At 35.7% G+C, this 24,927-nt stretch overlaps 4 protein-coding genes across 5 annotated transcripts; 2 read left to right on the forward strand and 2 right to left on the reverse strand.

Annotated features, from left to right (window-relative positions):
• Positions 1-934: 934 nt before the first annotated feature.
• On the reverse strand, positions 935-9,811 carry LOC110784512 (uncharacterized). Its single transcript, XM_056836322.1, has 9 exons — positions 9,380-9,811; positions 7,908-8,138; positions 7,074-7,314; positions 6,219-6,445; positions 6,035-6,161; positions 3,930-4,387; positions 2,534-2,764; positions 1,730-1,979; positions 935-1,245 (listed from the first exon to the last, which is right to left on the reverse strand). Exons 1-9 carry the CDS (start codon positions 9,767-9,769, stop codon positions 1,022-1,024), a joined length of 2,379 nt encoding a protein of 792 aa, XP_056692300.1. The 5' UTR covers positions 9,770-9,811; the 3' UTR covers positions 935-1,021.
• Positions 9,812-11,653: 1,842 nt separating this feature from the next.
• LOC110788060 (uncharacterized) lies at positions 11,654-15,074 on the forward strand. The gene is made up of 2 exons (XM_021992733.2): positions 11,654-11,810; positions 14,575-15,074. The coding sequence occupies exon 2, from the start codon at positions 14,605-14,607 to the stop codon at positions 14,905-14,907; it is 303 nt and encodes a 100-aa protein (XP_021848425.1). The 5' UTR covers positions 11,654-11,810; positions 14,575-14,604; the 3' UTR covers positions 14,908-15,074.
• A 726-nt stretch (positions 15,075-15,800) lies between these two features.
• LOC110787945 (probable arabinosyltransferase ARAD1) lies at positions 15,801-24,923 on the forward strand. 2 transcript variants are annotated; one of them, XR_008928555.1, is made up of 5 exons: positions 15,801-16,547; positions 21,085-21,338; positions 22,868-23,426; positions 24,237-24,347; positions 24,539-24,923. XR_008928555.1 is itself a non-coding variant. In XM_056837933.1 (4 exons), exons 1-3 carry the CDS (start codon positions 15,908-15,910, stop codon positions 23,417-23,419), a joined length of 1,446 nt encoding a protein of 481 aa, XP_056693911.1. In that variant the 5' UTR covers positions 15,804-15,907; the 3' UTR covers positions 23,420-23,426; positions 24,539-24,923. The 2 variants fall into 2 exon arrangements, 1 of the variants encoding a protein (XP_056693911.1); XM_056837933.1 differs by lacking the exon at positions 24,237-24,347 and having other exon boundaries at positions 15,804-16,547.
• Positions 23,791-24,815, reverse strand: LOC110782682 (protein DMP7-like). The gene has a single exon (XM_021986931.2). The coding sequence runs from the start codon at positions 24,813-24,815 to the stop codon at positions 24,201-24,203; it is 615 nt and encodes a 204-aa protein (XP_021842623.1). The 3' UTR covers positions 23,791-24,200.
• Positions 24,924-24,927: the final 4 nt, after the last annotated feature.

Raw genomic sequence — 24,927 nt, forward strand, 5'->3', positions numbered from 1 at the left:
TTGAGTTATAAAGGGAAAGAGAAAGGGAAAGGGAAAGGGAAATAGCCGTGTGAAAGGAAAAAGGTTTTGTTTGTTTTGAGGTTTTCTGTGTATTTTGTTGACAAAAACAGCATGATATTTGGGATGTTGGAAGACAGAGTTGGGTGAAGGTGGTGGAACTGGAAGTGAGAGTGAGGGTGAGGTGAAGCTGTTTTTTGACTTTTCAAAAGTTGTGGGGAAACTTAGGTTGACTTTTCAAGACTAGGGGATCCATTTATCTTAATTAATTAATTAATTTTTAACATTATTTAGTTTCTTGTGAGATCGTCCGATATAATAGATTAAAATTAATGATATCCGAGTAATCGTTTAGATATTATTTAAGTGTCACACTATACTCAATAGTATGCTTTTTAGGCATGAAGAAGGTGATGTGTCATGTGGTCTCACAGTTAACTACTCCGCTTTCATACGGCCATACCGTTGTTGTACGTATACTCCGTATTTTTTAAAACATATTGCCAGTGGAGCTGATATGCAACTAATTTAAACCGTCATCTATATATGGATATTCAATTTTGATCACTCTTTCTGATAGCTTTTTCTATCATTAATTAAGGAGAATATTTTAGATAAAGTTTAGAATAAAATAGTTGGTTCTATTAACTAGTGTTCTATCAGATCATCTGACACTTACTTAATAATTAAATAATACTCACAAAATATTAATATTAACATATTATAAAATATATCTCGATCTTGACACCCAACGACGCATTTTTGCTCATTTTATTAGTTTTTCTACCACGGAGTACAAATAGTCAAAACTTATCAAATGAGAAAAAACACGATTGATAAAACTAACACCATGTTTTGAGATGTTACCTTCTATGGAGTAACATCCCCAATTTAGTGTATGCAAAAATAAAACATGAGAAGATTTAATTTTAAAACTCTTTTTATAAAAACCATGTTTATTTAATTTCCCAACTATATAATTGTTATAATTAATTTTACAACACATAATTAAAATCAAGCTTAATTAAAGTTGGGCTAAAGTTTGAATATTGAAGGGATAAACTTCAGTAGTTGTGTTTGAGGAATAAGCTCGAGTTGCTACAATTCCATAAAGTGCCTCAGTTGGGTGCAAACCATCAAAGTATACATACTTGCTTCGATTATTACACACATTACCATCTCTTTTGCATAAACCCCCACCATTTTTGACTGAAACTTCACAACATGAATTTTTCACATCACTAAAACCTGCATAGAACATTCAAAAGTACGAGAAATTAACGCTTTGTTCACTTCACCTGGAATAAGGTAATCTTATATGTGTTTTTCGAGGTTGACTAAATTTTGACCATATTTATAAGTAAAAGTATTATCGAATAAGTCTTATTTGATTTCTTGTAAGCTCTGAAATTATTTTTGCCGAAAATTACTTATTTTTGTGTTTAATTATTATCTGAAAAAATTTATTTTGCTAAAGTTAAACTAAGGGAGAGTTTTATTCACTTGATTTTCACTTATTCTTTCTGGAAATTATATTATCTTATTTTGGTTATAAAATGTACTTGAGTAAACCTTGTTTTTCCTGAACTATCTTATATGAATTTAACTGAACTTGTTTTTTCTAAAATAAGTGAAAATAAGATAAACAGAACATAGCCTAACTTATTTGAACTTAATAACCCGAGCTTTTATTAACTTATCAAGTGAGCTACAAAAATAGAGAATGTGTTACCTCCAAAGGAAGGGTTGCGTATAAATTCAAGGGCAATTTGGAAAAAATTGACAACCACAGATTGGAAACCTGGCATTTGGGCCCTAATAACATCGAGCATTTGAACCAATTGGGTATTGAAAAGAAATGCTGCATAATTCAAAGCCTCATTGCATTCCTTGTTTGGCATGGATGCCCTTGCCATAGGAGTGCACCCTAATGGTCCTATGTTGAGAAAGGCAAACTTTCTTGCTCCTAAGTTGTACAATCGCTGCATGTAGGAAAGATACTAATGGTCAAAGTTCGTACATTCGTACCTATGAATCAATGATGATTTATGGTTACTACTTAGCGTCTGCTTGCATGAGAGAATTAAAGGTCAAAGTTTGTAACTACGGAGTATGAATCTATGATGATTTATGGTTAATATGGTTACTAGTTAGCACATACTGCCTGCATGCATGAGAGATATTAACGGTTAAAGTTCGTACCATGAATCTATGACGATTTATGGTTACTGGTTAGCACTTATCGTTGTCTACTTGCATTAATATATAAACCATCAAATTTAGTACCTATGAAGCTATGATGATTTATGGTTAATATGGTTACTAGTTAGTACTTACCGTCTGTATGCATTAGAAACACTAACGGTCAAAGTTCGTTCCTATGAATATATGATGATTTATGGTTAATATGGTTACTGGTTAGCAAAATTATCGCCTGCATGCATGAGAGATATTAACGATCAAATAATCAAAGATCATACCTATAAATTTATGATGATTTAATTTATGGTTAATATGGTTACTGGTTAGCACTTACCGTAAGTTGGCTAGCCAGAGAAGATGTCAAATTTGCGGTAAAGAATTCAAGACTAACATTTCTGCTGCCTCCTTGAAAGAAATTTGTCGAAAAATCATTTGATCCAATTGAAAAGAGAAATAAGTGATTGTGAAGCAAGTCTATGTTTGAACATTCCGGTCGTTGTGCTTGTAAATTGGGGAATGTAACGTCCACAAAGTTCTGAATCTGTTGATTTAGACTAGTCACTCCCTGTTGATTTCCGGTCATTCAAAAAAGTGCACAGAATTACATTTTTGGTAAGGCAGGTAAGAAGAACGACCCTATTAGGCCAGATCCATGCATAACAATTTAACATCGATTATATATATCATATAATATGGATAGAAAATTAATTTAAAAGGGCTTGTATGTATACTGTGTACAATAAACTTATTGTATATTGGGGGTAATTTTACCCAGATTTTTGTGACTTTTAATATGTTTTGATAACTTTTATATTATAAAAAAAAAAAAATTGATGGATAAACATTTTAGAAGGTTATGGTTACCATTGTACGTTATTAGTTATTTAGAAGGAATAATTTGTATTACAATGAAAAAATGTATCACTGAAAAATAGATAACTTTTAATTTACAATGGGATAACTTCTAATTTTTGGAGTTAAACTTTACTCTGATTTACAATATTTATTGTACAACCCCTTTTAATAGGAATTTGCGAAAACAATAATACTCCCCCTGTTCTCTTTTAATATTTACGTTTGCTATCATAACGACTAAATGAGAGTAAACGATTTTTTAAATTTTATTTAAGCGATGCATATATTAATCATTAATAAGATTTTCACTTTCATCTAAAATCAGACATATACTCTTTTTGGATAAAGTAAAACTGATTTTATTCCTTATTATAAAAAAAACAAAAAAATTGAAATGTATAAGAGTGTGAGTTTTTTTTTTTGGGGGGGGGGGGGGGGATACTAGGGATTAAATTGGAATATTGAGATATATTTCAAAAGTAATGATTAAATGGTGATGATAAAGGTCGCAAGTTGCGACAATATTTAGTTGTCGTAATCATACGTGTCGGAGTTTAATTGGTACATGTAGGCGGCACGTAAGCTATGCGTTATCAGATATTTTTACTATCAATGCATAATTTTTACTATGAAAATATATAAAAAAGGTAGTCGATATAAAGAAGGAAACAAATTAAAATATTAAGATTTTCGTACCTTTTTTTAAACATGTATAATAGGTTATATAAGTTAAATATTTTAGTTTCCAAATTAAATCATGACACATAAGCATGTCATGTCATCATTGTGACACGGCTTAAAGGTCGCATGTTGCGACCTTTATCATTTTCGATGATTAAAAAGGCATAAAGAATAAAAAGGGACGGAGGAAATACCATATTTGAGCCGGTAACATCGAGTATGCCCGAACCGGCTGAAGCATGATTAACTCCATGAAAACTAGCAACTCCCCTAGTTCGAGGATCCGAAAATGCAGGTAGAAGAGGAAGCTTAACAAGATCACCAACACGATCCGCGAAATTTTTACCATTGGTGAACCTTGATCCATTTTTACCAAAGGGTAAATCAATACCATAAGGCAAGTAATTAGCCTTAATTGCGGTATTAAGGAAGTTGTTATTACCATTATCCATAATTGAGCTTCCAAACACAAACATCCCTTGAATATCAGCTGTTTTTGAGTTTGTTTTGTTACAAACGCTATTGCATAGGGGTAAACAAGTTAAGAGAAGAAAAGGGAAGATTAAAAATAGTACTAAGCTTGCTAAATTGGAGTTGTTGTTGTTCATGATGATTGATGATTTTCTTTGTGCTAGATTAAATTTTGGTGTGACTAGTTATAAGATGATGAGGTAGTTGGGTTTTATGTACGTTATATATAGACCCGGCAAAAGTTGATTGACACCGATAATATTAATGGGTGGAAATTCGGGTTAATGGGTTGGGTCAGGTTCATATTCAGGCCGAATTCTGATTGTGCCTAAAAATATCAGAAGTTTTGTAAATTTGATATTACTACGAAATATGACAAATGTGTCAAAGCGGGTTGAATATAGGTCGTTCAAGTTCGATTCAGGTCAGATTCGGGTTTTCCTCAATAATTTCAGGTCATTTCGAGTCGGGTTATCGGATCAAGTCATGTATTATGATGAGCTAGTGTGTCTAGTAAGATGATGAGCTAATTGCATTTGTCTTATGTACATTATATTCTATATAGACCTAGCAAAACTTGATTGCACCCAAATCGGAAAATGTGACCTATCCTAACCCGAAATAACTAGATTGTGGCCTGAAATCAATTGACCCGGTCCTACCTAACATGACCTGACCTGAAATGAACTGAAATCGAATAGTGTGGTTTATATGAGTTGATTTTTTTTAAAAATAAATTAAGTTTTTAACAGACTCGTATATACAGATGATCTGAAACTTATCGAATTCGACCGACCAATTGGTATTTATTAGTTGGGAATTGAAGACTATAAGATAAGTTGTGCTTGTGGCAAAAGGATGGATTAGTTGGTGGCACTCTAAGCATGAAATGAGGCATGCATGAGATAATACTTGGGGTTGCATTTTTGTTTTGGTATTCCTCAAATTATGGAACATTTTCTCCTTTTAACTACCAATATAATCTGCAATTCATAAGTTCATACTACATGTTTTTTTGGCGTATGTATATCATGACTTCATGAGTATATGAATTGAGCTTTTAACCGACTAAATTTCTTTTAAGGAAAAAAAAGTAATTTGAAGGGGAAGTTTTAAAAAAATATAATAATCGAACTAAATAGTCATCATGTTGATCGATAGACGCCTATATGCAGCGGCGGATTCAGAACTTATAAATTAGATAGGCTAAAACTAAATATACGAAGTATATTAGAGATGGCATCCCCATTATTTATTGATACATTACCAAGGAAGGAGATTAAGGAAAAATTATTAGATGATTTATTGACCTAGAACCTGTTCTTTTGGACTTTATTTTATTTACGTTTAATTCAATTCAGTTCAGTTCATCTTCCACTACAAGAATTTGTATCTTTAATGACAACCTAATTACGACGGATCAAAAATATCGTCGCAAAAGCCTTTCGCGACGGGGCTAACAACCAACAAAGACGGGAACAACCGTCGCAAATGTCTTTTACGATGGGTTAACGACGGAATTTTCCATTAACGACGGCCCTTTTTATGACGGATTCGCGACAGAAAATCCCGTCATTAATAAATGATTATTGGTCTTTAGCGACATGATTTCCCGTCGTTAATGGAACAATTTCTTATAGTGTTCATTCAGTACAATTCATTTCAATCAATCAAATAAAGTTCAGAAGAACAAGGTTTTAGCTCGAAATTGGCAGTTGAGTCCATTCCTAACAATTAGTGATCTCAACTTGTAGGATTAGGTCGACATTCATTGTGCATTTGTGACATATGTTGTGTCTCCAACCCTATTCAACACTTCAAGTTATACACGTGTGGGTTGGAGGATCTTCAACAAAGAAACCAAAGAGACCTTTGTGAAAATGACCATATTGTAGTACTATAGTCTCATTTTCCATTTTCGATGTAGTACATAGCGTAAATTTCATATTATAATACTATTTGTGAAGGAAAAGTACACAAAAAGTTGTGACAGTCTTTTCTCAAGTCTGTACCCTAATATGATGAGCACGGGCAAGTTCATGAAGATTATCAGGAAACACTTCGGACTGGTCACAAGAACTATAAGCCTTTGTTGCCATGGCTGCACTTAGAGCTTCTGTGTTATGTTGGCCATCGAAATAGACATAGTTATCTCTGTTGTCACAAACGTTGCCATTTTCTTTACATGACAACCCATTTGTTGAAACTTCACAACAAGGGTCACTCACATTGGTGAAACCTACACAAAGTAGTAGTACATTAAGACTTTGTTCTGCTCTACTTATAATTAAAAAAAATGTAAGTTTTTTCATGCATTTTCACACATAAATAAGTACGTAGTATATTGCAGATGAATAAGTTTTTTCAGATAAAATAAGGGTGAGTTCTATTCACCTGATTTTCACTTATTTTTCATGAACTTATCTTAACTGGACTTATCTGAACTTATTTACTCCATAGTATTTACATAACTCTTATTTTTTTCGAACTTATCTTATCTGAACTTAGGCTCTATAATGTTCATCTTATTTCCACTTATTTCAGGAAAAATAGGTTTAGGTTAGTTAAGTTAAGATAAGTGTAGGAAAAATAAGGGTTAACCAAGTACAATTTATAACTAAAATAAGTGTTAATAAGTTCAGATAAGAGAATTACAGAAAAATTAAGTGAATAACACCTTTAGCTGAACTTATCCGGACTTATATTTTACTCAAACATAATGGAAATAACTTGAATATTACAGAATCTTAAGTTCAGTTAAGTTCATATAATATAAGTTAAAACAAAATAAGTGGAACGAAGCCTAAGTTAAGCTAAAATTAACTAGACTAGTTTAATTAAGATAAAGATTGTACTAAGTCAATTACCTGCTGAATTTGGGTTGTTTACAATATCCATGATGATTTTAGCAGAATTAAGAACAATAATTTCAGAACCAGGCATTAGGGGTTTGATTTGATTAACCATAGATATCAATTGATCATAAAATATGGTAATAATGGCATTTCGATCTTGTAAACACCCTTTGCCTTTGCTGATTGCTGGGCTGCATCCTAGGGGATACACTGATATCAGCAGAAAATTCCTTGCTCCCAAGTTGTATAATCTCTATACAAACAAGTTACAGACAAATAATTAATAGTCAAGTCAATAATGTAACACACACATAGTTGCAACGTTTTAACTTTTACACTATTCATATTATGTTTTGACCAGCTTTCTTGATTTGTACATAAACTAAAGTATAGCTGTATAGTCATGTAAAATCTTGTTAGATTCGTGAAAGATATATATTTTCACAATATCAACTTTTTATGATTTTGTACTTATACGCAATTAGAGATACTCCGTATATATTAATGACAACGATGCGGATTGACAAGCGTGAAAGTCATAACGTGCAACTAAAAGAGAAGGAAAAAGTATAATAATTCTTCCTCCGTTCCTTAGATATTGCACCATGTTGACTTTACGCTTCACAACACACAATTTTGACTCTTAATCTCTTGAATTATGCATAAGTAAAAATTATAAAAAAAATTGATATTTAAAAGTATATAGCAATACGAATCTAAAAGATCTTACATGATTACATATTTTTCTTACGAACATATTACAAAAGATGTTCAAATACACAATATAAATAGTGTAAAAGTCAAAATTATGCGATATTTGTGAAACAAGGAAGTATATAAAGTTACCTGGAGTTGAGCAGAGTAAGTAGACATGAGTTTTGCAGCAAAGGATTGGGGAGATTGAATCATTTGTCCAAGTAAAAAGTAATTTAAAAGGTAGTCATTATTTCCAGCAGCAACTAGAAACAAATAATCAGGGAGTATCTCTGTTCTTTGACATCTCAGTTGACTTTCTAATTCTGGTAAGGTCACCCCTTCAAAGTTTCCAATTTGATCATTTAAACAGATCACTTTCCCCTATATTATTTCATAACACAAAAAAAAAAGGAAAATTAGTTTTTGTGTTCTTGGGTTTAAATTTTGGGTCATATCGGACAAAACCCTTCTCGAGTCAACCCTAACAGTGTTGCTAGCCAGTGTATGTACGATTGTACGTAGTAGTTAGGTGAAATTGGCTTCAATTACATCAAGTATGGTTTGGATGCAGTAAAATTGGTCTCAATCAATTACACCAAATGCGACTTGGTTTTAGTAAAATTGGTCTCAATTACACCAGGTATGGCTTGGATGCAGAGAACAACACGGATTTTAGCAGATACATTCAACATAACACGCACTATACTTTGTGGTGGTGTAAGGCGTGGCATATACTATATTATTAGATGCAATAAGCGGCATAAATGGTTAAGTTTGTTGTGTTATACCTTGCATATAACATGTAGTTTATGTCACACATTACACATTAACTATATAAATTGTGCAGTGCAAATGTACCCGCCGAATATTATAACTTTCTGCACCCGAACCATAATAGGTGTCACTAAGACCAACTTTCCCTATTAAAAGATTGAGTGTTACTACTTACTAGTGTTGTACATATGATAGGCCAAATAAGGGCATGGACAGCGAGGTACAAGAGTGCATGTAGGCACATTTAATGAAGGGTGTTTTGGTCTTTATGTATACTAAAGTATCGTATATCTATTAGACTTTTCCTAAGTTTATTAATTTTGTGTAAGAAGGTTTGGTGGATATGTTGCAACTTGCATGTAAATTTATTTATAGCATAATTACACTACGAAACATGATGTATGTAAAATTGTAAGTAAATCTCGTGTGTAAACTTCATGTAACATGTGACATGTTTTGATTGTTATGCAAGTACGCAACTTTTGTGTTTTAATTTTTTCATTTAACGTTACCTAATATAATAGCTTTGATCTTATAAGGTTTGCATATAAGATGCATATATCAGTATACCACACATGATATATGACTATGTATATGTCTACTTTTTGCGACAGCGGCGTAGGGAGGGAGTTAAGTAGGATCACGTGAACCCACTTACCCAAAAAATTATCTAATTTTAGTTAAGTTTTCATTATTTTTTTTTCAAAATACTTAATTTCAGTTAATTTTTCATTAATTTTCAAGTAGTGACCTCACTACTTATACTTTTTGGATTCACCACTGTTTTTTTACATACGAAGTAATAGAATAATAGCTAGTACTTCATTTAATAAGATGAGTAAGTTTACCACAACGAGGCCAGTTTCATCAAGGATGCCAGAACCACCAGAACCAAAGTTGACACCATGAAGGATTGCATCCCCTTTGGTTTGAGGATCGGCGAAGGCGGGGATTAAAGGAAGTTTAAGATAATCACCGATAAAATCAGCAAAGTTCTTCCCATTTGAAAACCTGCCCGTTGTTGTACCAAAATCCATACCATATGGTAAATAATTGGCCTTGGCTAATGTAGCAACAATGTTATTATTGTTTCCATTGTCAACAATTGAGCTACCAAATATGAACATCCCCTTAAACCCGCCGCCGCCGTTTACGGGGTTTTTTGCATTGCATAACCAACCCAATGCTAAGAAACAAAGGGTGAGGATACGAAAGCTATTGCATAAATCTATAGCCATGTAGTTTTGTTTTTGTTTTTTGGAGGGTTGGTATATCTTGAAATGAAAGGGGGTTATATATATATATAGGAGAAATGGACTAAACATCTTGGAAAGTGGACAAATTAATGATCCAATTCTTTTTTAACAATTTAATGCTTGAAAATTGAGTTTTAAAAAATATTATTGATAAATAGAACTTTGACTTAATTGGTATACCACTAGTATTATAATAACCGTAAGATATGCACGTCATTACGTACTATCGTTGTAAACGTCAAGTAGTGCTTGAAAATTGTATTAAAAAGATAATATATTGATATTTATGATGTTACTGAATTAGTATGGAGTAGAATTTTGACCTAATTAGTAACATTACTTAGTACGTACTTCGTAATATTGTTATGTCTTGCTAGACTAGTATTATTACAACCGTAAAATATACACGTCATTACGACTGTTGTAAATATCACAAGTGTTATAACGTACACATGCTTCTCAACCAATAAAAAAAACCAATATAAATTCTCAAAATCCCTTAGATATTTTTCCTAGAATGTTACATGCTTATAAATCCATATGTGTAACAGTTATATTAAAAAAAAAGACTCCCAAGACCTGAAATAACCCTTAAAATAATCATAAATTAATTGGCAACTTGGCAAGCCATCACTTATCAGAATTCGGTGAATAATCGTTTTCTTAGATTTTGGAAGATTTGTAGACTTGTAGTTGGTTTTCTTGCTTATATAAAATTATATTTGAGAAAGAAAAAAATTGATCCCATAATATCATATATCTTGTCCATCTATATTACTTCTATTGAATTATTTGATCATTCCATTGACTTATTTAATTTAAGTATGTTTTAAGTATTTATGGCATAACTGCTTGCATGTGATTATGTTCTTTACTATTTTAAATATTATCGATTTTAATTAGTAAAATTCAGGAAAACGATAAAAGTAAGTTATTGTTTGAGTATAAGCGATTAAGTGTATGTTATATTCACCAGTTTTTCACTTATTTCTTTTTACCTGAACTTATTAAAACCTATTAAAATTTATTTTAGTTATAGAGCTTTTTAAAGGTAAAAAGAGCATGACAATCAACTCTATTACAGAGTAAGAAATGGCGTTAAAGACTACCCCGTATTATTTTTAATACACTAGCCGTATATCCATAGTTACAAATTCAAACACACATATAATGTTATAAGATCTGTATGACAGTTTCAAATTCAAATGCATACTCCTAAGTTTAAGTATGGTTTGTTAACTTCACCTTATTCTTATTACTTATTAGATCAAACTAGAAAAATCAGACCAGAAAAAAAAAAAACATTTACACAAAACATTAAGACCAGACCACGCCAGACCAAATCAAACTAGACCAGACCAGAAACTAGAAAAATCAGGCCAAATCACGTGAAGAGGCAAGACCTAGTATAAGATCCGTATAACCGTTTCAAATTCAAATGCATAATCCTAAATTTAAGCATGATTAATACTAGTGTTATGGTACCACCTTATTAATTAATGAATCCATACCATAATCACAAATTCTTATTTACAATGGGTGTACAATAAATATTATACACCGAAGTAAAAGTTAACTCAAAATGCTTAAAAGTTAAGCTTATATGTGTAAAAGTTATCTATTTTTAAGTAATAAATTTTTTCATTTTAGTAAAACTTATTTCTTCAATTATGTATAAAATTAATCATTTAACCTTTTAAAATATTTATCTATCAATTTTTTTTACTAATATAAAAGTTAATCGAAATTAGGTTAAAGTTATAAAAAAAAGGGTTAAAGTTATCTTGGTGTACAATAAATTTATTGTACACCTTGTGCGCGCAAGACCTTTTGTACCATAATAGTGTAACAATTAACATATGATTACTAAAAATAAAAAGTTAGACAAAAATAGCAACAATACAATACAAAGAATCCTAAATCTACGGCTTGAAGATTCTGGGTGTAATTCAGTGCAGTTGCACAATCAATCATCATTCATTTTACAGCCCAGGAGAGAGAAACTGAGATACTCCCCTAAAAGGTTCGTCACTTTCTCCGATCTCAATTTTTATTTTTGAATCTTTCTTCTTCATTATCTTCTTCAATTACTACTTTCTTCGTAGTAGTAGTTAATTAACTAGTATATAATCAATGCAATGTTTTCATTTCCCTTAATTATGATTATTACTTTTCATGATGATTGTGGTTTGATTGAGTTACTCAAGCATTGATTACAACATTCCAGATCTGATTATTCTTTTTCCCTTCTTTTTTTTGAATGATTTCGTTTCAATGTGATATTATTATTGCTGGGTTTTACTGATTTTTCGCACTTTTTGAATTGCCCTCTAGTTTGTATCTTCTATTTGGGTTTTTTTTAGGGTTTTAATAGCGAATTGCTGTGATTATACTGATCTTCATCCTTGAATCGTTTCAATTGATGCTGCATATAAATTTCCCTAATTTTTGAACAATTAATTGATTACAGAGTATTAGGGTTTGTGGGAATGAAATCCACGAGTGTAAACTTTTGGGGTTTTTGGTATGTAATTTACTGTGGATATTCTGACATTGATGACACTAATAGCATTTTAGTTGAGAACCAGTCAATCAATCAATCAATCTGATACAAAATTCATTTATTTCCATCTTGTAGTATGGATAGATTCAGAGTAAGAAATAGTGCAATTGGGAGCTTGTTTCCAAAAATGGGTTTTTGTAGGGACTGCATTATTTCAGTTTAAAATGGTTGAGGAAGAGAAGACTGTTATTGACTTTTGTTGGGTCAAACGGTGGCTGTGTTCTTTCCTGCAACTATTGGAGCTCTGTACTTTTCAATGTCTTTCTTTTCCGTTAGAGCATCAATTATAAGGGTCACTCTTATTTACCCACTCTTAATCTCTCTCTTCATCCACCTCATCACCCTCCTAATAAGAGTTACCTATCAAAAAATCCAAGAAATAACAATCTCTTAGTTAATAAGAGTTACTCCCTCTTAAACACCCTTTACATGCATTTATTTTTATTATTTTTTAACAAAAATGTCAAAAAAAATATAATATTTCCACAATCATCCACCTCACCCCACTCTTATTTCTAAGAGTTACCTCTTATTTAGAGGATGTCTTAATCAACCTCTAAATAAGAGGTAGCTAAGAGTTAGCTCTTTTTTATTAAGAGGTAACTCTTAAAATTTCTCTCTCTTTTAAGAGCCCATTACAATTGATGCTCTTAGTAGACTTACAACGATGCCTATCCAAGAAATTATTGCATGATCCTTGACAATCGCTCCTTTCTCTTTGCAATAGAATGATTTTTGATTTATATACAAGGGGTAGATTGATTGTAAGGGACGGGAGTAATGGTGCTAGATCATACATACTTACATAGGTTGCGGGTGTAAAGTTTTGGGGTTTGTGTGTATGTAATTTACTGTGGCTATTCTGACATTGATGACACTAATAGCATTTTAGTTGAGAAACAGTCAATCAATCTGATACAAAATCCATTTATTTCCATCTTGTAGTATGGATAGATTCAGAGTAAGAAAGAGTGCAATTGGGAGCTTATTTCCAAAAATGGGTTTTTGTAGGGACTGCAATATTTCAGAATAAATGGTTGAGGAATAGAAGACTCTTAATTGACTTTTGTTGGGTTAAAAGGTGGCTGTAGTCTTCCTGCAACTATTGGAGCTGTGTACTTTTCATTTTTTTTTTTCCATTGGTAAACTTACAACGATGCCTATCCGGGAAATTATTGTATGATCCTAGACAATTGCTCCTTTCTCTTTGCAATATATTGATTTTCAATTTATATACAAGTAACGGTGTGGATCATACATACTTACATAGTTTCTCCTATCTGTCAAAGAGGGTATATGAGGAACTAGGAAATGAAACCAGGTCAAACCCCTAGTGAATAAAGATGTTAACCAACTTAACAACCTCAACTGCCTTTGAAACCGTGTGCTAATGGGTCAGAAAACTCAGCTATTCATATATTGCTTTCCCTGTCAAAGAGTTTTTATTTTATTTTTATCCTTACCAGCTGTGAAGATTGAAGATTTCTTTCTACAGTCCTGATTTAGAAATAGAATCATTTGTTTTGGTTTCCAGTTATGATATTTGTTTATCACAGCTCATATTAGTTTGCTGCTAATCATTCATGACCTCATAATGCTCTTGCTTATGACCATCTTATCTTTTTGCATGGGTTTTTTTTGTTTTGGTATTGACCTATGATTATTATGACTAATGAGCAAGATGGAAATATATCAACATCTGCATCCTTGTACCTCTAAAAGTAGTAAAAATTACTTGTTATTTTCTGTCACATGAAGATGTGAGATAGTTTTGAATTCCCAGATTTAGTTTGTGCTGGTACATTAGCAACCTAGAGATGTTTATTCTGACCTAATATTGCTCTTGCTTGTGACCATCTATCTTTCTGCATGGTTTTTTTTGTTTTGACTTATGAACAAGATGGAAATATATCAACATTTGCATCATTGTACCCCCTGAAAATAGTAAATATTACTTGTTATTTTCTGTCACATGAAGATGTGAGATAGTTTGAATTCTCAGATTTAGTTTGTGCTGGTACATTAGCAACCTAGCTACAAGATGTTTATTCTTACATATATGATTATGATTTATGAGCAAGATGGAAATATATCAACATTTTGATCTCTAAAATTCTAAAAAGAGTAAACGTTACTTGTACTTTTCTGAACATGAAGATGTGAGATAGGTTTGAATTCCCAGATTTATTCTGACATTTACATATATATTGTTCTTTCTTTCCAGGCTAAATACAGTTTTAGGCAGAGACTGAATATGAGTCTCGCCTGTCTTGTGTGTCACGGAGTAGAAAGCCCGTCACATTCATTCAGAAGCTACTCCGTGTCTAGTTCAGACAACGACGGGAGATGTTCGGCGATGGTTAACTGCTTGAGTGGGACCCTCTCATTCCCTCCACCTAGGCGGAACTCAGTCGCCTCGTCATCAAAAGTGACCCCACAGCCGGATTTATCAAGCCGTGTTGATATTTCAGGTCCACCACGATTAGTTAGAAGCCGTGCTGTTAGAAGGGATCAAGTCAGAGACTGGAACTTCGAGGTTATTGAGCTAGAACAGTAGTTTAGTTGATATAATATGAACCTAGAGAATAAATAGACTGCTTCTCTTGGTAATGTTTAGATATAGTTAGAAACCTTGGTCTTCCACCCTTCTTTCTTTCTTCTATTGGTAATGTCAACATTATTTTTCCAAGTTAGAGCAATGTTTATCTTTTTTTCTTTTGAGGATGTGTGAATTGTGTCATTGTGACCATTTTCATACATGAAATCTTGTGCATATGAAGTAATATCAATCAATGTGAAGTTTTCTTTAAAGAAAAATTGCAATCACCGAGACTTAATGGCTTCCTCTTTTGCTAATTATTGCACTAATGTGCAAACAAAATGCTAATGACAATAATTTTCATTGCCCTTATGGCTCATTTGCACCAAAAAAAAAAAATGCTAACGACGTGCTAAGTTTTGAAAATGAACAAACTTATGCAATTGTATCAGCTTTATGTATATAATTTGCAAGATGTGATTTGATCTCAGGTCATTGCTATGTGCTAAAAGGCTGCGGAATAAGAGCGGCAATTCTGGATTCACCCCATCTTCTTTTCTGGGCCTTGAATATTACAATATGTGGTTTTGTCATACAATAAGATCGAATTTGTTTGGACTCGTACCAACCCCTCAATACTTTAGCTAAGCTCGTTGACATACTCAACACAATAATGCTATTACATCAATACGAAATATATTTTTGCATTTGTATCCTCGACTTATACGGGCTTTAGAGGGTCAAATATACTCAACTTTAACCCTACAATATTTTAGATCGAGTGATCAACCTTATATCTAATGATCTAATTAACCAATGTTACATATTTGGAGATTGTAAATTTGTAATCATTGTACATTTTCATTTACACATTTTTTTTTTTGTTTTTTTGAGGAAAAAAAGAGAGGAACGAGGGTCATTCCCATAAATTTTGTTGTTCTTCACTCATCATCACTCACTCTGTCGCACAGCAAAGATCCACTCTGTAGCAGACAGAAGCAACCTCTGGTGCGCAAAAATGGCGATGAAGAACACTTCATCATCACTATCTTCATCTCTCCCATGTTCAATTCCTTCTATTTTCCTCACTTTCTCTCTCCTCTGCACCCTCTCTTTCATCTTCTTCAGCAGACCCACCTTCATCACCGGCAACCCCACTTCAATTTCTCAAATCACCCTCCAAAATCCCATAAATTCCCTCAAAGTATACATTTTCGACCTACCCAGATCCCTCAATTACGGACTTCTGGAGAAATACTGGTCTTTACCCCCAGATTCTCGGATCCCCAATGACCCGGATCACGAACCCGGATCAAATCGGATTCCAGGAAACCTCAAATACCCACCTTACCCAGAAAACCCATTGATAAAACAGTATAATGCTGAGTATTGGATGTTGGGTGATCTTATGACTCCTCAGAAATTGCGAAGTGGGTCCTTTGCAATTAGGGTTCTTGATTCAGAAGAAGCGGATGTGATTTTTGTGCCGTTTTTCGCAACTTTGAGTGCTGAAATGCAGCTGAGTTTGGATAGAAGTGTTTTCAAGAAGAAAACTGGGAATGAAGATTATAAGAGGCAGAGGGAGGTTTTGAATCTTGTCAAAAGTTCTGATGCTTGGAAAAAATCTGGTGGGCGTGATCATGTTTTTGTTCTAACAGGTACATTTCGCTTTCATTCTGTATGTTGAATATACTGTATTAAGACTAGAAGTTACATCAATTTCTTGATTTTTGACTCATGTGATTCACTAATTTGATTAATTGATGTGTCTAAGAACGTGTTTTTAATTTCTCAGCTAGTTTAGTAATGAGAACCTTTGTTATGATAGTAACTCATTGCCAGAGATGCATGCTTCAAATCTAGTTGTTGGTATAGATTTAATTGTCCTATTTAAGAACTAGACTACTCCAACAAATCCATATTCTGTGAAGTCTAACTTAACATTTGTCACCATTTATGATTGAAGTGGTCACAATAGATCTAGCTGTTAGAGGCTGTGTTATTAGCTATGAATTTCATATTGGCCGCCATGATGTATGTTACACGGATTCGGATACCCATATCGGACACGGGTACGTGTCCAAGTGTCCGACACGGCTATTTTGTGAAAAAGTTGCACGATTTTGGTCCAATATGAAGTGTCCAAGTGACCAAACCCATGTCCGAGTGTCGAGGATCCAACACGGGTATTTGAGGTAAAATGAAGAGTAGAGGCTATGATGCATTGTAATTGTCACTGCGTGTTTTTCGTCTTGGTCCTTTGGGGTTATACTTCGTATGTAATAGGAATTTAGAACTAAACAATCTGTTAAGCCAATTGAAAAATGCGGGTGTGAGCCAACATTTTTACCATGGGTTTATATTTAATATGGTCCTAATAGGCGAATAGTCAATTTCAGACCTCAGGAAACTATGTGTCACACTGTCATGTAGGTGCCAAGATGAACTACTTCTGTCTAGTGACAATGTGAGGTTATTCCGTTAACTTTTCTCGAACTTTTTCATGGTTACATCTTACATGAAGTAATTATCTTTTTGGTATCATCTAATATCAAGTTTAGAGTAATCTATGTTCACACAAGCCTTTGAGGTACTTGCTGATGTTTTCTTAGGGAAGAACTTGGAGAATAGGGTCAAGGGCCAGCAAGGTTTTGGTAGTGGCACCTAGGATAAGAAGGGGTAGTATCTCACCTTGTTCAACCCTTGACCTTTGCTTTGGTTATCAAATTCCTTCAAGTGTTAATCTGTTTGGATATTACGCAACTATTAAGGGGCCAAAGGGACGGAGGGAGTGGATAATAAACTTGTAAGTTCATTCTACAACCTGATTGGACATTACACAATTATCATTGTAGAAGAGGTAATTTGATGGAACACTTCCAACTTCCGTACTACCACAGCAACACACAAGCACACAAAGAATAGTAGGGTAAAAATGGAGCTCACTCTTTAGGAAAGACTAGGATTCTTGTTTAATGAATAATAGTTTGGCTAGATAGCTTAGTGAGAATTCGAGAGCTCACTTTCTCTCCCAAATGCAATGACTGCACAATACACATAACATGCCCTATTCCCAATATTCCCCTCCCTTTTATACACAAATCCCCAAAAGGACTAATTTGTCTTCTTGCGCCTTCTGCGTGTGAGGATGCCACATGGTCCAGTGTGACCGTTAGGTCCAGTTTTGCATTACCAGCTACTGTTGGGCTGTAAGTGGCTGGTGGGCTTCTTGCATCACCCTCCCCCTGAAGCACCACCTTGTCCTCAAGGTGGAAGCCGGGAAATCTTCTTGTATTACCTTAGCTTTCTCCCAAGTAGCCTCAAATGGTGGTAAGTGTTTCCACTTGATCAACACTTCTTGCACTACTTTGCTACGCACTTCCTCAGGCTCCGCCACCAACTCTAGCTTTGGTGTGATTTGCTTAGGTATAGTAGATACAATGATAGCCTCTCCAACTGCTCTCTTAAGTTGGGACACATGAAATACGGGGTGAATTTTGCAAGTCTCCTGCAATCGCAGTTTGCAAGCCACACTCCCCACCCATAAAAAGGAGTTGAAAGTTTCTCAAAGGGCCTATGAGAAAGTCGATATGGTTGTAACTTGAGATACACAAAGTCCTCTACTTCGAACGACTCCTCCCTTGTTTTGCGGTCTGCATTCATCTTCATCCTTTGTTGGGCCTTAATCATGTTCATCTGTAATTCGACTAATTTGACTAATACCAGTTCCCTTTCTTGTAACATTTCTTCCAAGCTACTTCCTAACCTTGAGCAAGTGTGGAGGATCCCTCCCTTATACCACTTTAAATGATGATATTTTGGTGGACGTATGTTGGAAGTGTTGTACAAAAATTCAGCCCATGATAGCCATCTAGCCCAAGTATTTGGTTGACTCCCTATAAAACACTGCAAGTAAGTTTCTAAGCACTTATTGACCACTTCACTTTGGCCATCCGTTTGAGGGTAGTAGGCTATGCTCTTCTTTAGGTCGTTCCTCTGTAAACGAAATAGCTCCTTCCAATACGAGCTCATGAAAATATGATCCCTTCCGGGCTGCCGGACACAATTGTGGCGGGAAAACAATGTAATAGAACGATCTCATTCACAAATACCTCGGCCACCTTCATTGCATTGAAGGGTGCTTAAGGCCTAGGAAATGGGCGTACTTAGAGAGTCGGTCCACCATGACCAACACTGAATTAACCCCCTTAGACAAGGGTAATCCCTTAATGAAGTCCATTGAAATATCCTCCCATATCCTCGCGATAGTAGGAAGAGGTTGAAGTAGCCCGGCCGGAGTTTGTTACGAGCTTTTTATACTGTTGACATACCTCGCATCTCTTAACATATGTTGCCACGACCCTTCTCATCCCGTGCCAATACCACTCTCTTGCCATAAGGATATAAGTTTTAGCTTCTCCCTCATGACCTCCCATAGGCGAGTCTTGATACTCACTGGAGTTAATATGGACCCCTTAGGCATGACCAGCCTCCCCTTTGTATGTTAATCTGCGTTCTTCCATCTCAAATGTCGTGGTGCCATTTCCTACTTGCAGCTCTCCCCTATTTTTTCTAACACACCATCAGCCTCTTTTTCCTTGTTCACCTCGTCCCGGTCCACCGTTTTTGAACTGATCATTACTCCCAACTTCACCTCTCCACACGACTTTCGGGACAATGCATCTGCAACCCGGTTAGATGTTCCCGGTTTGTATGGGACCTCGAAGTCATATCCCATCAACTTACCTACCCACTTCTGGTAATCTGATGCAATCTCCCTCTGCTGTGTGAGGTATTTAAGACTCCGTTGGTCTGTCCGGATTATGAAATGCCTCCCCAACAAGTAGTGCTTCCATTCGAGCACCGCTAAACAAACTGCCATAAGTTCCTTCTCATACACCTGCTATAATGAGCCACGGGTCGCCCTTCTTGCATTAGCACCGCACCGCACCCGTATCCGTCTCAAGAATGAGGTTTTGCTGAAGTCCGACATCACCAACACCGCTGCTGCTGCCATGGTTCACTTTAATGAATTAAAAGCTTCACTTGCTTTCTCCGGTCATCCAAAATTGTCTTTTTTAAGCTGTGAGGATAACAGTTGTGCGATTTGAGCATACCCGCCACAAACTTACGATAGTACCCAGTGAGCCCCCAAAATTCACGGAGTTCACGCAAGTTTTTTGGTGTTTCCCACTCCATGATCGCTCGTACCTTGTCCATATCCATTGCTACACCCTTGTTGGAGATGACGTGCCCCAAATATGACACTTCCCTCTTCCCTAGTTTACACTTCTTATGGTTAACATAGAGCAAGCTCAGCCAATATGCTCAAAACCACACTCAAATGCTCCTTATGTTCTAATTCGGAAGTGTTATAAATTATAATATCATCAGAAATACACATAACATGCCCTATTCCCAATATTCCCTCCCTTTTATACACAAATCCTCAAAAAGATAGTCTGCACTAATTTGTCTTCTTGCGCCTGATGTGTGTGAGGATGCCACATGGTCCAGTGTGACCGTTAGGTCCAGCTCCTGCATTACCAGCTTCTGTTGGGCTGTGAGTGGCCGGTGGGCTTGTTGCATTTGACCTTTTAAAAGTTAGAAAAATCGACGAGACCGTTTAATATTTTATTGAAATGTCAGATGAGGCTATGTACAGTTGCTTAACATCCTGGTTTATGTCAAAATAGTTAAATGCTGAAAAAACTCTTACATTTGATGTCTCTGATTAATACTTCATAATAGGCTTAGGTGTTTATGAGACTTTAAATCAGATACCACTATTAAATACTACCTCTGTTTCACAATAATTGCACCTCCTTCCAAAAATAAGTAAATACTTGCATCGTTTCTCATTTGGGCACTATTTATCAACCAACTTTGACAATCTTTCTTTCACCATTATGTAAGAAACAACAGTCAATTGAAATCTTGTTAAATTCGTATCAATGCGAGGATTCCAAATATCTACTTTTTATAATTTTTAGTTGTACATAATTAGAGATATTAATGTCAAAAGAAACGTGTTGGAATACGTGAAAAAAAAAAATGTTGCGTGTATTGTGAAACGGAGGTAGTAAACAACTACATAGAAACCATAACATAAAAATGGTGTTGTGTGCATTAGAAGCTTATGGTTTAGTCTCTGGATTCTCAGGTTGTTTTAAATCTTGAGGCATTATTTGGCAGACCCTGTTGCGATGTGGCATGTCAAAGACGAGATTTCCCCAGCCATACTCCTTGTTGTAGACTTTGGTGGGTGGTCTAGACTTGACACAAAATCATCCCACGGCAATTCATCGGAGAGGATTCAACATACGCAAGTTTCTTTGCTGAAGGATGTGATTGTTCCATACACACATCTGCTCCCTGTATTGCGCTTATCAGAAGACCAGCCACGGGATATCCTTCTTTACTTTAAAGGAGCTAAACATAGGCACGGGGTGAGTATTCTATTCCCACTATTATTTATTCATTCATTTTTAGCTGCAAATCCTGTGTATTATTGTGTTCTTCATGTTAAAGTATCAGGCTCTGTGTGTTGGTTGGAAAATATTTTAAATGCTTTCATTAAACCGAAAATTTCTTTATAAATTATTGAGGGGGCGTTTGGTACAGGGTATTGAGGAAAGGGAAAGAGAATGAACAGTGCAAGTTCCCTTTGTTGTTGTTTGTTATGTCATTTTAATCATTCCTTTTACTCTCTCCTTACCCCCAAAGTCCTCTGCTTTGATTCCCCGCACCCCCCATGGTATTTCCATTCCCTTTCCCCCCATGGGATACACCGCTTGCCCATCACTGCTCCACCAGCACTGTCCGGCCAGCAGCTAGCGCTGCCCTCATCAGATCGCCCCACCATCACCATCTTCACCGGCGCCGCTATGCCCGCCCTATCACCACCCATTACAAAATCAAACCACCACAAAACCCCACCCCAACAACCCAAAAAACCAACCCCACCACCCATAAAACCACCCCCACCACTTGAATACCACCTGAAAAATCAACCTAACCACCCAAAAATAAAAGCCCAACCACCGGAAAACCCAGACCCACCACCCGAAAGCCAAATGCAGCCATCACAACCTTCCTAAACCACCTCAAATCAACCACAACCACCCAAAAATTAAGCCTACCGCCAATTTCACCCACCCCCAAAATACGTACCACCCACCCGGCCAGGCGGCCACCCCTCCCAAAAACAACCAGATGTCCAGATCTAAGAGAGAAGATAAAATTGGAGAGGAGAGAGAGAAATGTTTGCCTTGAGGCGACGGAGAAGGGAGGTGTCGGCCATGGGAAGGGAGGCAGCTTAAGGTGGTGGTGGACGTTCACTATTTGGTTGTTGTAGATTGTGGGAAGAATGACAGTGGTGGTTGATTTTTTTGATATTTCTAAAACAAACATGTAAAATCAAAGACTTTCGCTTTCCTTTCTCCTTCTTTCCCTTTGTTGTTTTCATTCCCTTTCCCTTGTTCAACCCAACAGCGAGAGAAATAGGTATCCGTCTTCTTTTATAAGATTAAGGACAATCCTTTTTGGATTGAGTTCTGATCGAGAGGAGCAGAAATCAACACCCTTCTCGTAAAATAGAAATGCTTTCCCCCATTTAGAAGAATTTGAAACTACTGTCTTGTTAATTTTACTATTAAATGAAAAAAGATGAGGAAATATCTGCCAGCGTACCAAACGGAGCCTAAAACCATAAGAGACATTCTCTGACCTGAAGCAAACTCTTGTATGCAGGGAGGTGTACTTCAAGTTATATTCTGTTAACCTCATATTTTATTAATTTAATTCACTTTTTCCCTTTATTTTTTATTTCCACCTTTGTTTTAGTTTTCCTACCGATTTATTTACGAACATGCCATGTTATTAATATATACTTTTCCGGTAATATCTGCCACCCTACCAAATGTAGCCTAAAACCATCAGAGAAATTCTCTGACCTAAAGCAAACTCTTGTTTGCAGGGAGGTGTAGTTCGAGAGAAATTATGGGACTTGCTTGTAAATGAACCACGGGTGGTCATGGAGGAAGGTTTCCCGAACGCCACTGGTAAAGAGCAATCAATTAAAGGCATGAGAACCTCTGAGTTCTGCTTACATCCTGCTGGAGATACACCAACATCATGCCGCCTTTTTGATGCCATTCAAAGTCTATGTATTCCTGTCATAGTCAGTGACACCATTGAATTACCATTTGAAGGGTTAATTGACTATTCAGAGTTCTCAGTTTTTGTGTCAGTAAATGATGCACTGCAACCAAAATGGATGGTATCTCATCTTCAAAGCATTTCTAAGAAGCAGAAAGAGAAACTTCGTAGAAACATAGCTCGAGTTCAGCCTATGTTCGTGTATGATAATGGCTATCCTGGCGGTATTGGTCCGGTCCCACCAGATGGTGCAGTGAATCAAATCTGGAAAAAAGTTTACCAAAAGCTGCCAATGGTTAAGGAAGCTATTGTTCGAGATAGAAGGAAACCAAATGGTGTATCGATTCCGCTTCGCTGCCATTGTACCTGATGTTTATGTAAGCTTTTCTGTTTGGTTTTTGTTTATTATTCAACATTCTTCATACATACAAAAAAAGTTTCTTTGTTTTGACTGTAAAATGTGATGAGGAATAAAAGAAATTTCTCCCAGATATCTGAATATTAGGGGAGAGCGTGACCGGGTACCCGGTCAAAAACTAAAGAACCGGTAACGTAACCGACCAGAACCGGGTCTAGATTTCTTGAACTAGTCCTGGAACCGGTCAAACCGAGTCCGAAACTTTTGGAACCAGTACCAGAACCTGGTGGGAACCAGTTTCGGGACCGGGTACCCAATTAGCCTTCACTTTTTCCGTGCACACTTTAGTTGCACTTTTTTCATGCACGCTTTAATTGAAAACTTAATGTGTACTTCTGCTTTTTTCTAATAAACTATCAGCTTGGCAATTTATAAGTTGCCTATTTACGACAATATAGCTCACAAAGTCGATCACAGGCACCAAATTAATCCAATAATAAATTACACACAATTCCATAATTATGTGAACTATTTGTGTCCGTTTGGTAACGGGTACCCGGTTCCGGAACCGGTACCAATGGGTATTTACCGGGTACCGGGTCTTAAAAAAGCTAGATCCGGAACAAGAACCGGTTATGACTGGTTCCTAAAATACGGAACCCGTACCACCGGTACTGGCTTCAGGTTCGAACTCGTGGGTCCTTTGCGGTTCCGGGTCCGGGTACGCAGTATTTCTGCTCACCCCTATATAGGATACTCCTTTCGTTTGCTACTGTATTTTCTTTCAATCGTGTCAAGGTCGTGAATACAAGGGATCTTTCTGTAACAGGAAAGGGTGGCCAATACCCCTTCTTCGAGTAGGAAACACAACAAACAAAACACTTACTACAAATCCAACCACCAATGGAACAGTATTAGTCACTTTTCTTGGAATTGCAGGGTAATAACATTGCTGAACATCATTATGTAATGCAGCAAAAGTCAGAAATGCAATCATTGACAGCAAAGTGTGGAAGAAATCTGACAATCTCAGCTTATAATCTGATGGAATTAGGGGTTTCTTTCTCCCTCCATTGAAGGTCCATATTCCATTAATGGTTGCTAACCCATAATGTAATCTCCCATTTGCAGATCTGAAGCTATCAGTTATGGAGAAGAAGATGCAGGAAACTGAACAAAGTGCCCAGAAACTGCCCATTAACCATCTGTCTAAATTACTGCAGTTGCCATCATTTGTGAGGAGGGGTGCAAAGATGGTGAAGGCTAAAATGGTAAAACTAGGTAGAAGAACGTTGAGTCTGGCGGTACCGCTAAGAATGGCGTTGAGAATATACATGCAATGTCGTTCATCAATGCCATCATCAGATTCATCAGCTGCAAGTAGAGCTGTGTTGATTGATTCATCCATTTTTTTGGGGGGAGGAAATGGTAGTTTTGTTTACATGTAATTGCATAGGCATAAGTTGTCCATTTTTAAAGGCTTAATCTTAAAGAAGAATGTTTGCTTTCTGCTGAATCCA

Source organism: Spinacia oleracea, chromosome 2 (genome assembly GCF_020520425.1).
Source record: "Spinacia oleracea cultivar Varoflay chromosome 2, BTI_SOV_V1, whole genome shotgun sequence".
In the NCBI taxonomy this organism is placed as follows: Eukaryota; Viridiplantae; Streptophyta; class Magnoliopsida; order Caryophyllales; family Amaranthaceae; genus Spinacia; species Spinacia oleracea.

Bases quoted from the DNA above. Each gene is read 5' to 3' on its own strand.
- LOC110784512 (XM_056836322.1), bottom strand. From the start codon at position 9,769: ATGGCTATAGATTTATGCAATAGCTTTCGTATCCTCACCCTTTGTTTC. The intron at 8,139-9,379 runs GTAAACTTACTC...GAAATAATATAG, and splicing joins ATGAAACTGGCCTCGTTGTG to GGGAAAGTGATCTGTTTAAA. The intron at 4,388-6,034 runs GTATAACTTGAA...TCTTATAACTAG, and splicing joins AGATCCTCCAACCCACACGT to TCACACCAAAATTTAATCTA.
- LOC110788060 (XM_021992733.2), top strand. From the start codon at position 14,605: ATGAGTCTCGCCTGTCTTGTGTGTCACGGAGTAGAAAGCCCGTCACAT.
- LOC110787945 (XM_056837933.1), top strand. From the start codon at position 15,908: ATGGCGATGAAGAACACTTCATCATCACTATCTTCATCTCTCCCATGT. The intron at 16,548-21,084 runs GTACATTTCGCT...ATTATTTGGCAG, and splicing joins TCATGTTTTTGTTCTAACAG to ACCCTGTTGCGATGTGGCAT. The intron at 21,339-22,867 runs GTGAGTATTCTA...TCTTGTTTGCAG, and splicing joins GAGCTAAACATAGGCACGGG to GGAGGTGTAGTTCGAGAGAA.
- LOC110782682 (XM_021986931.2), bottom strand. From the start codon at position 24,815: ATGGATGAATCAATCAACACAGCTCTACTTGCAGCTGATGAATCTGAT.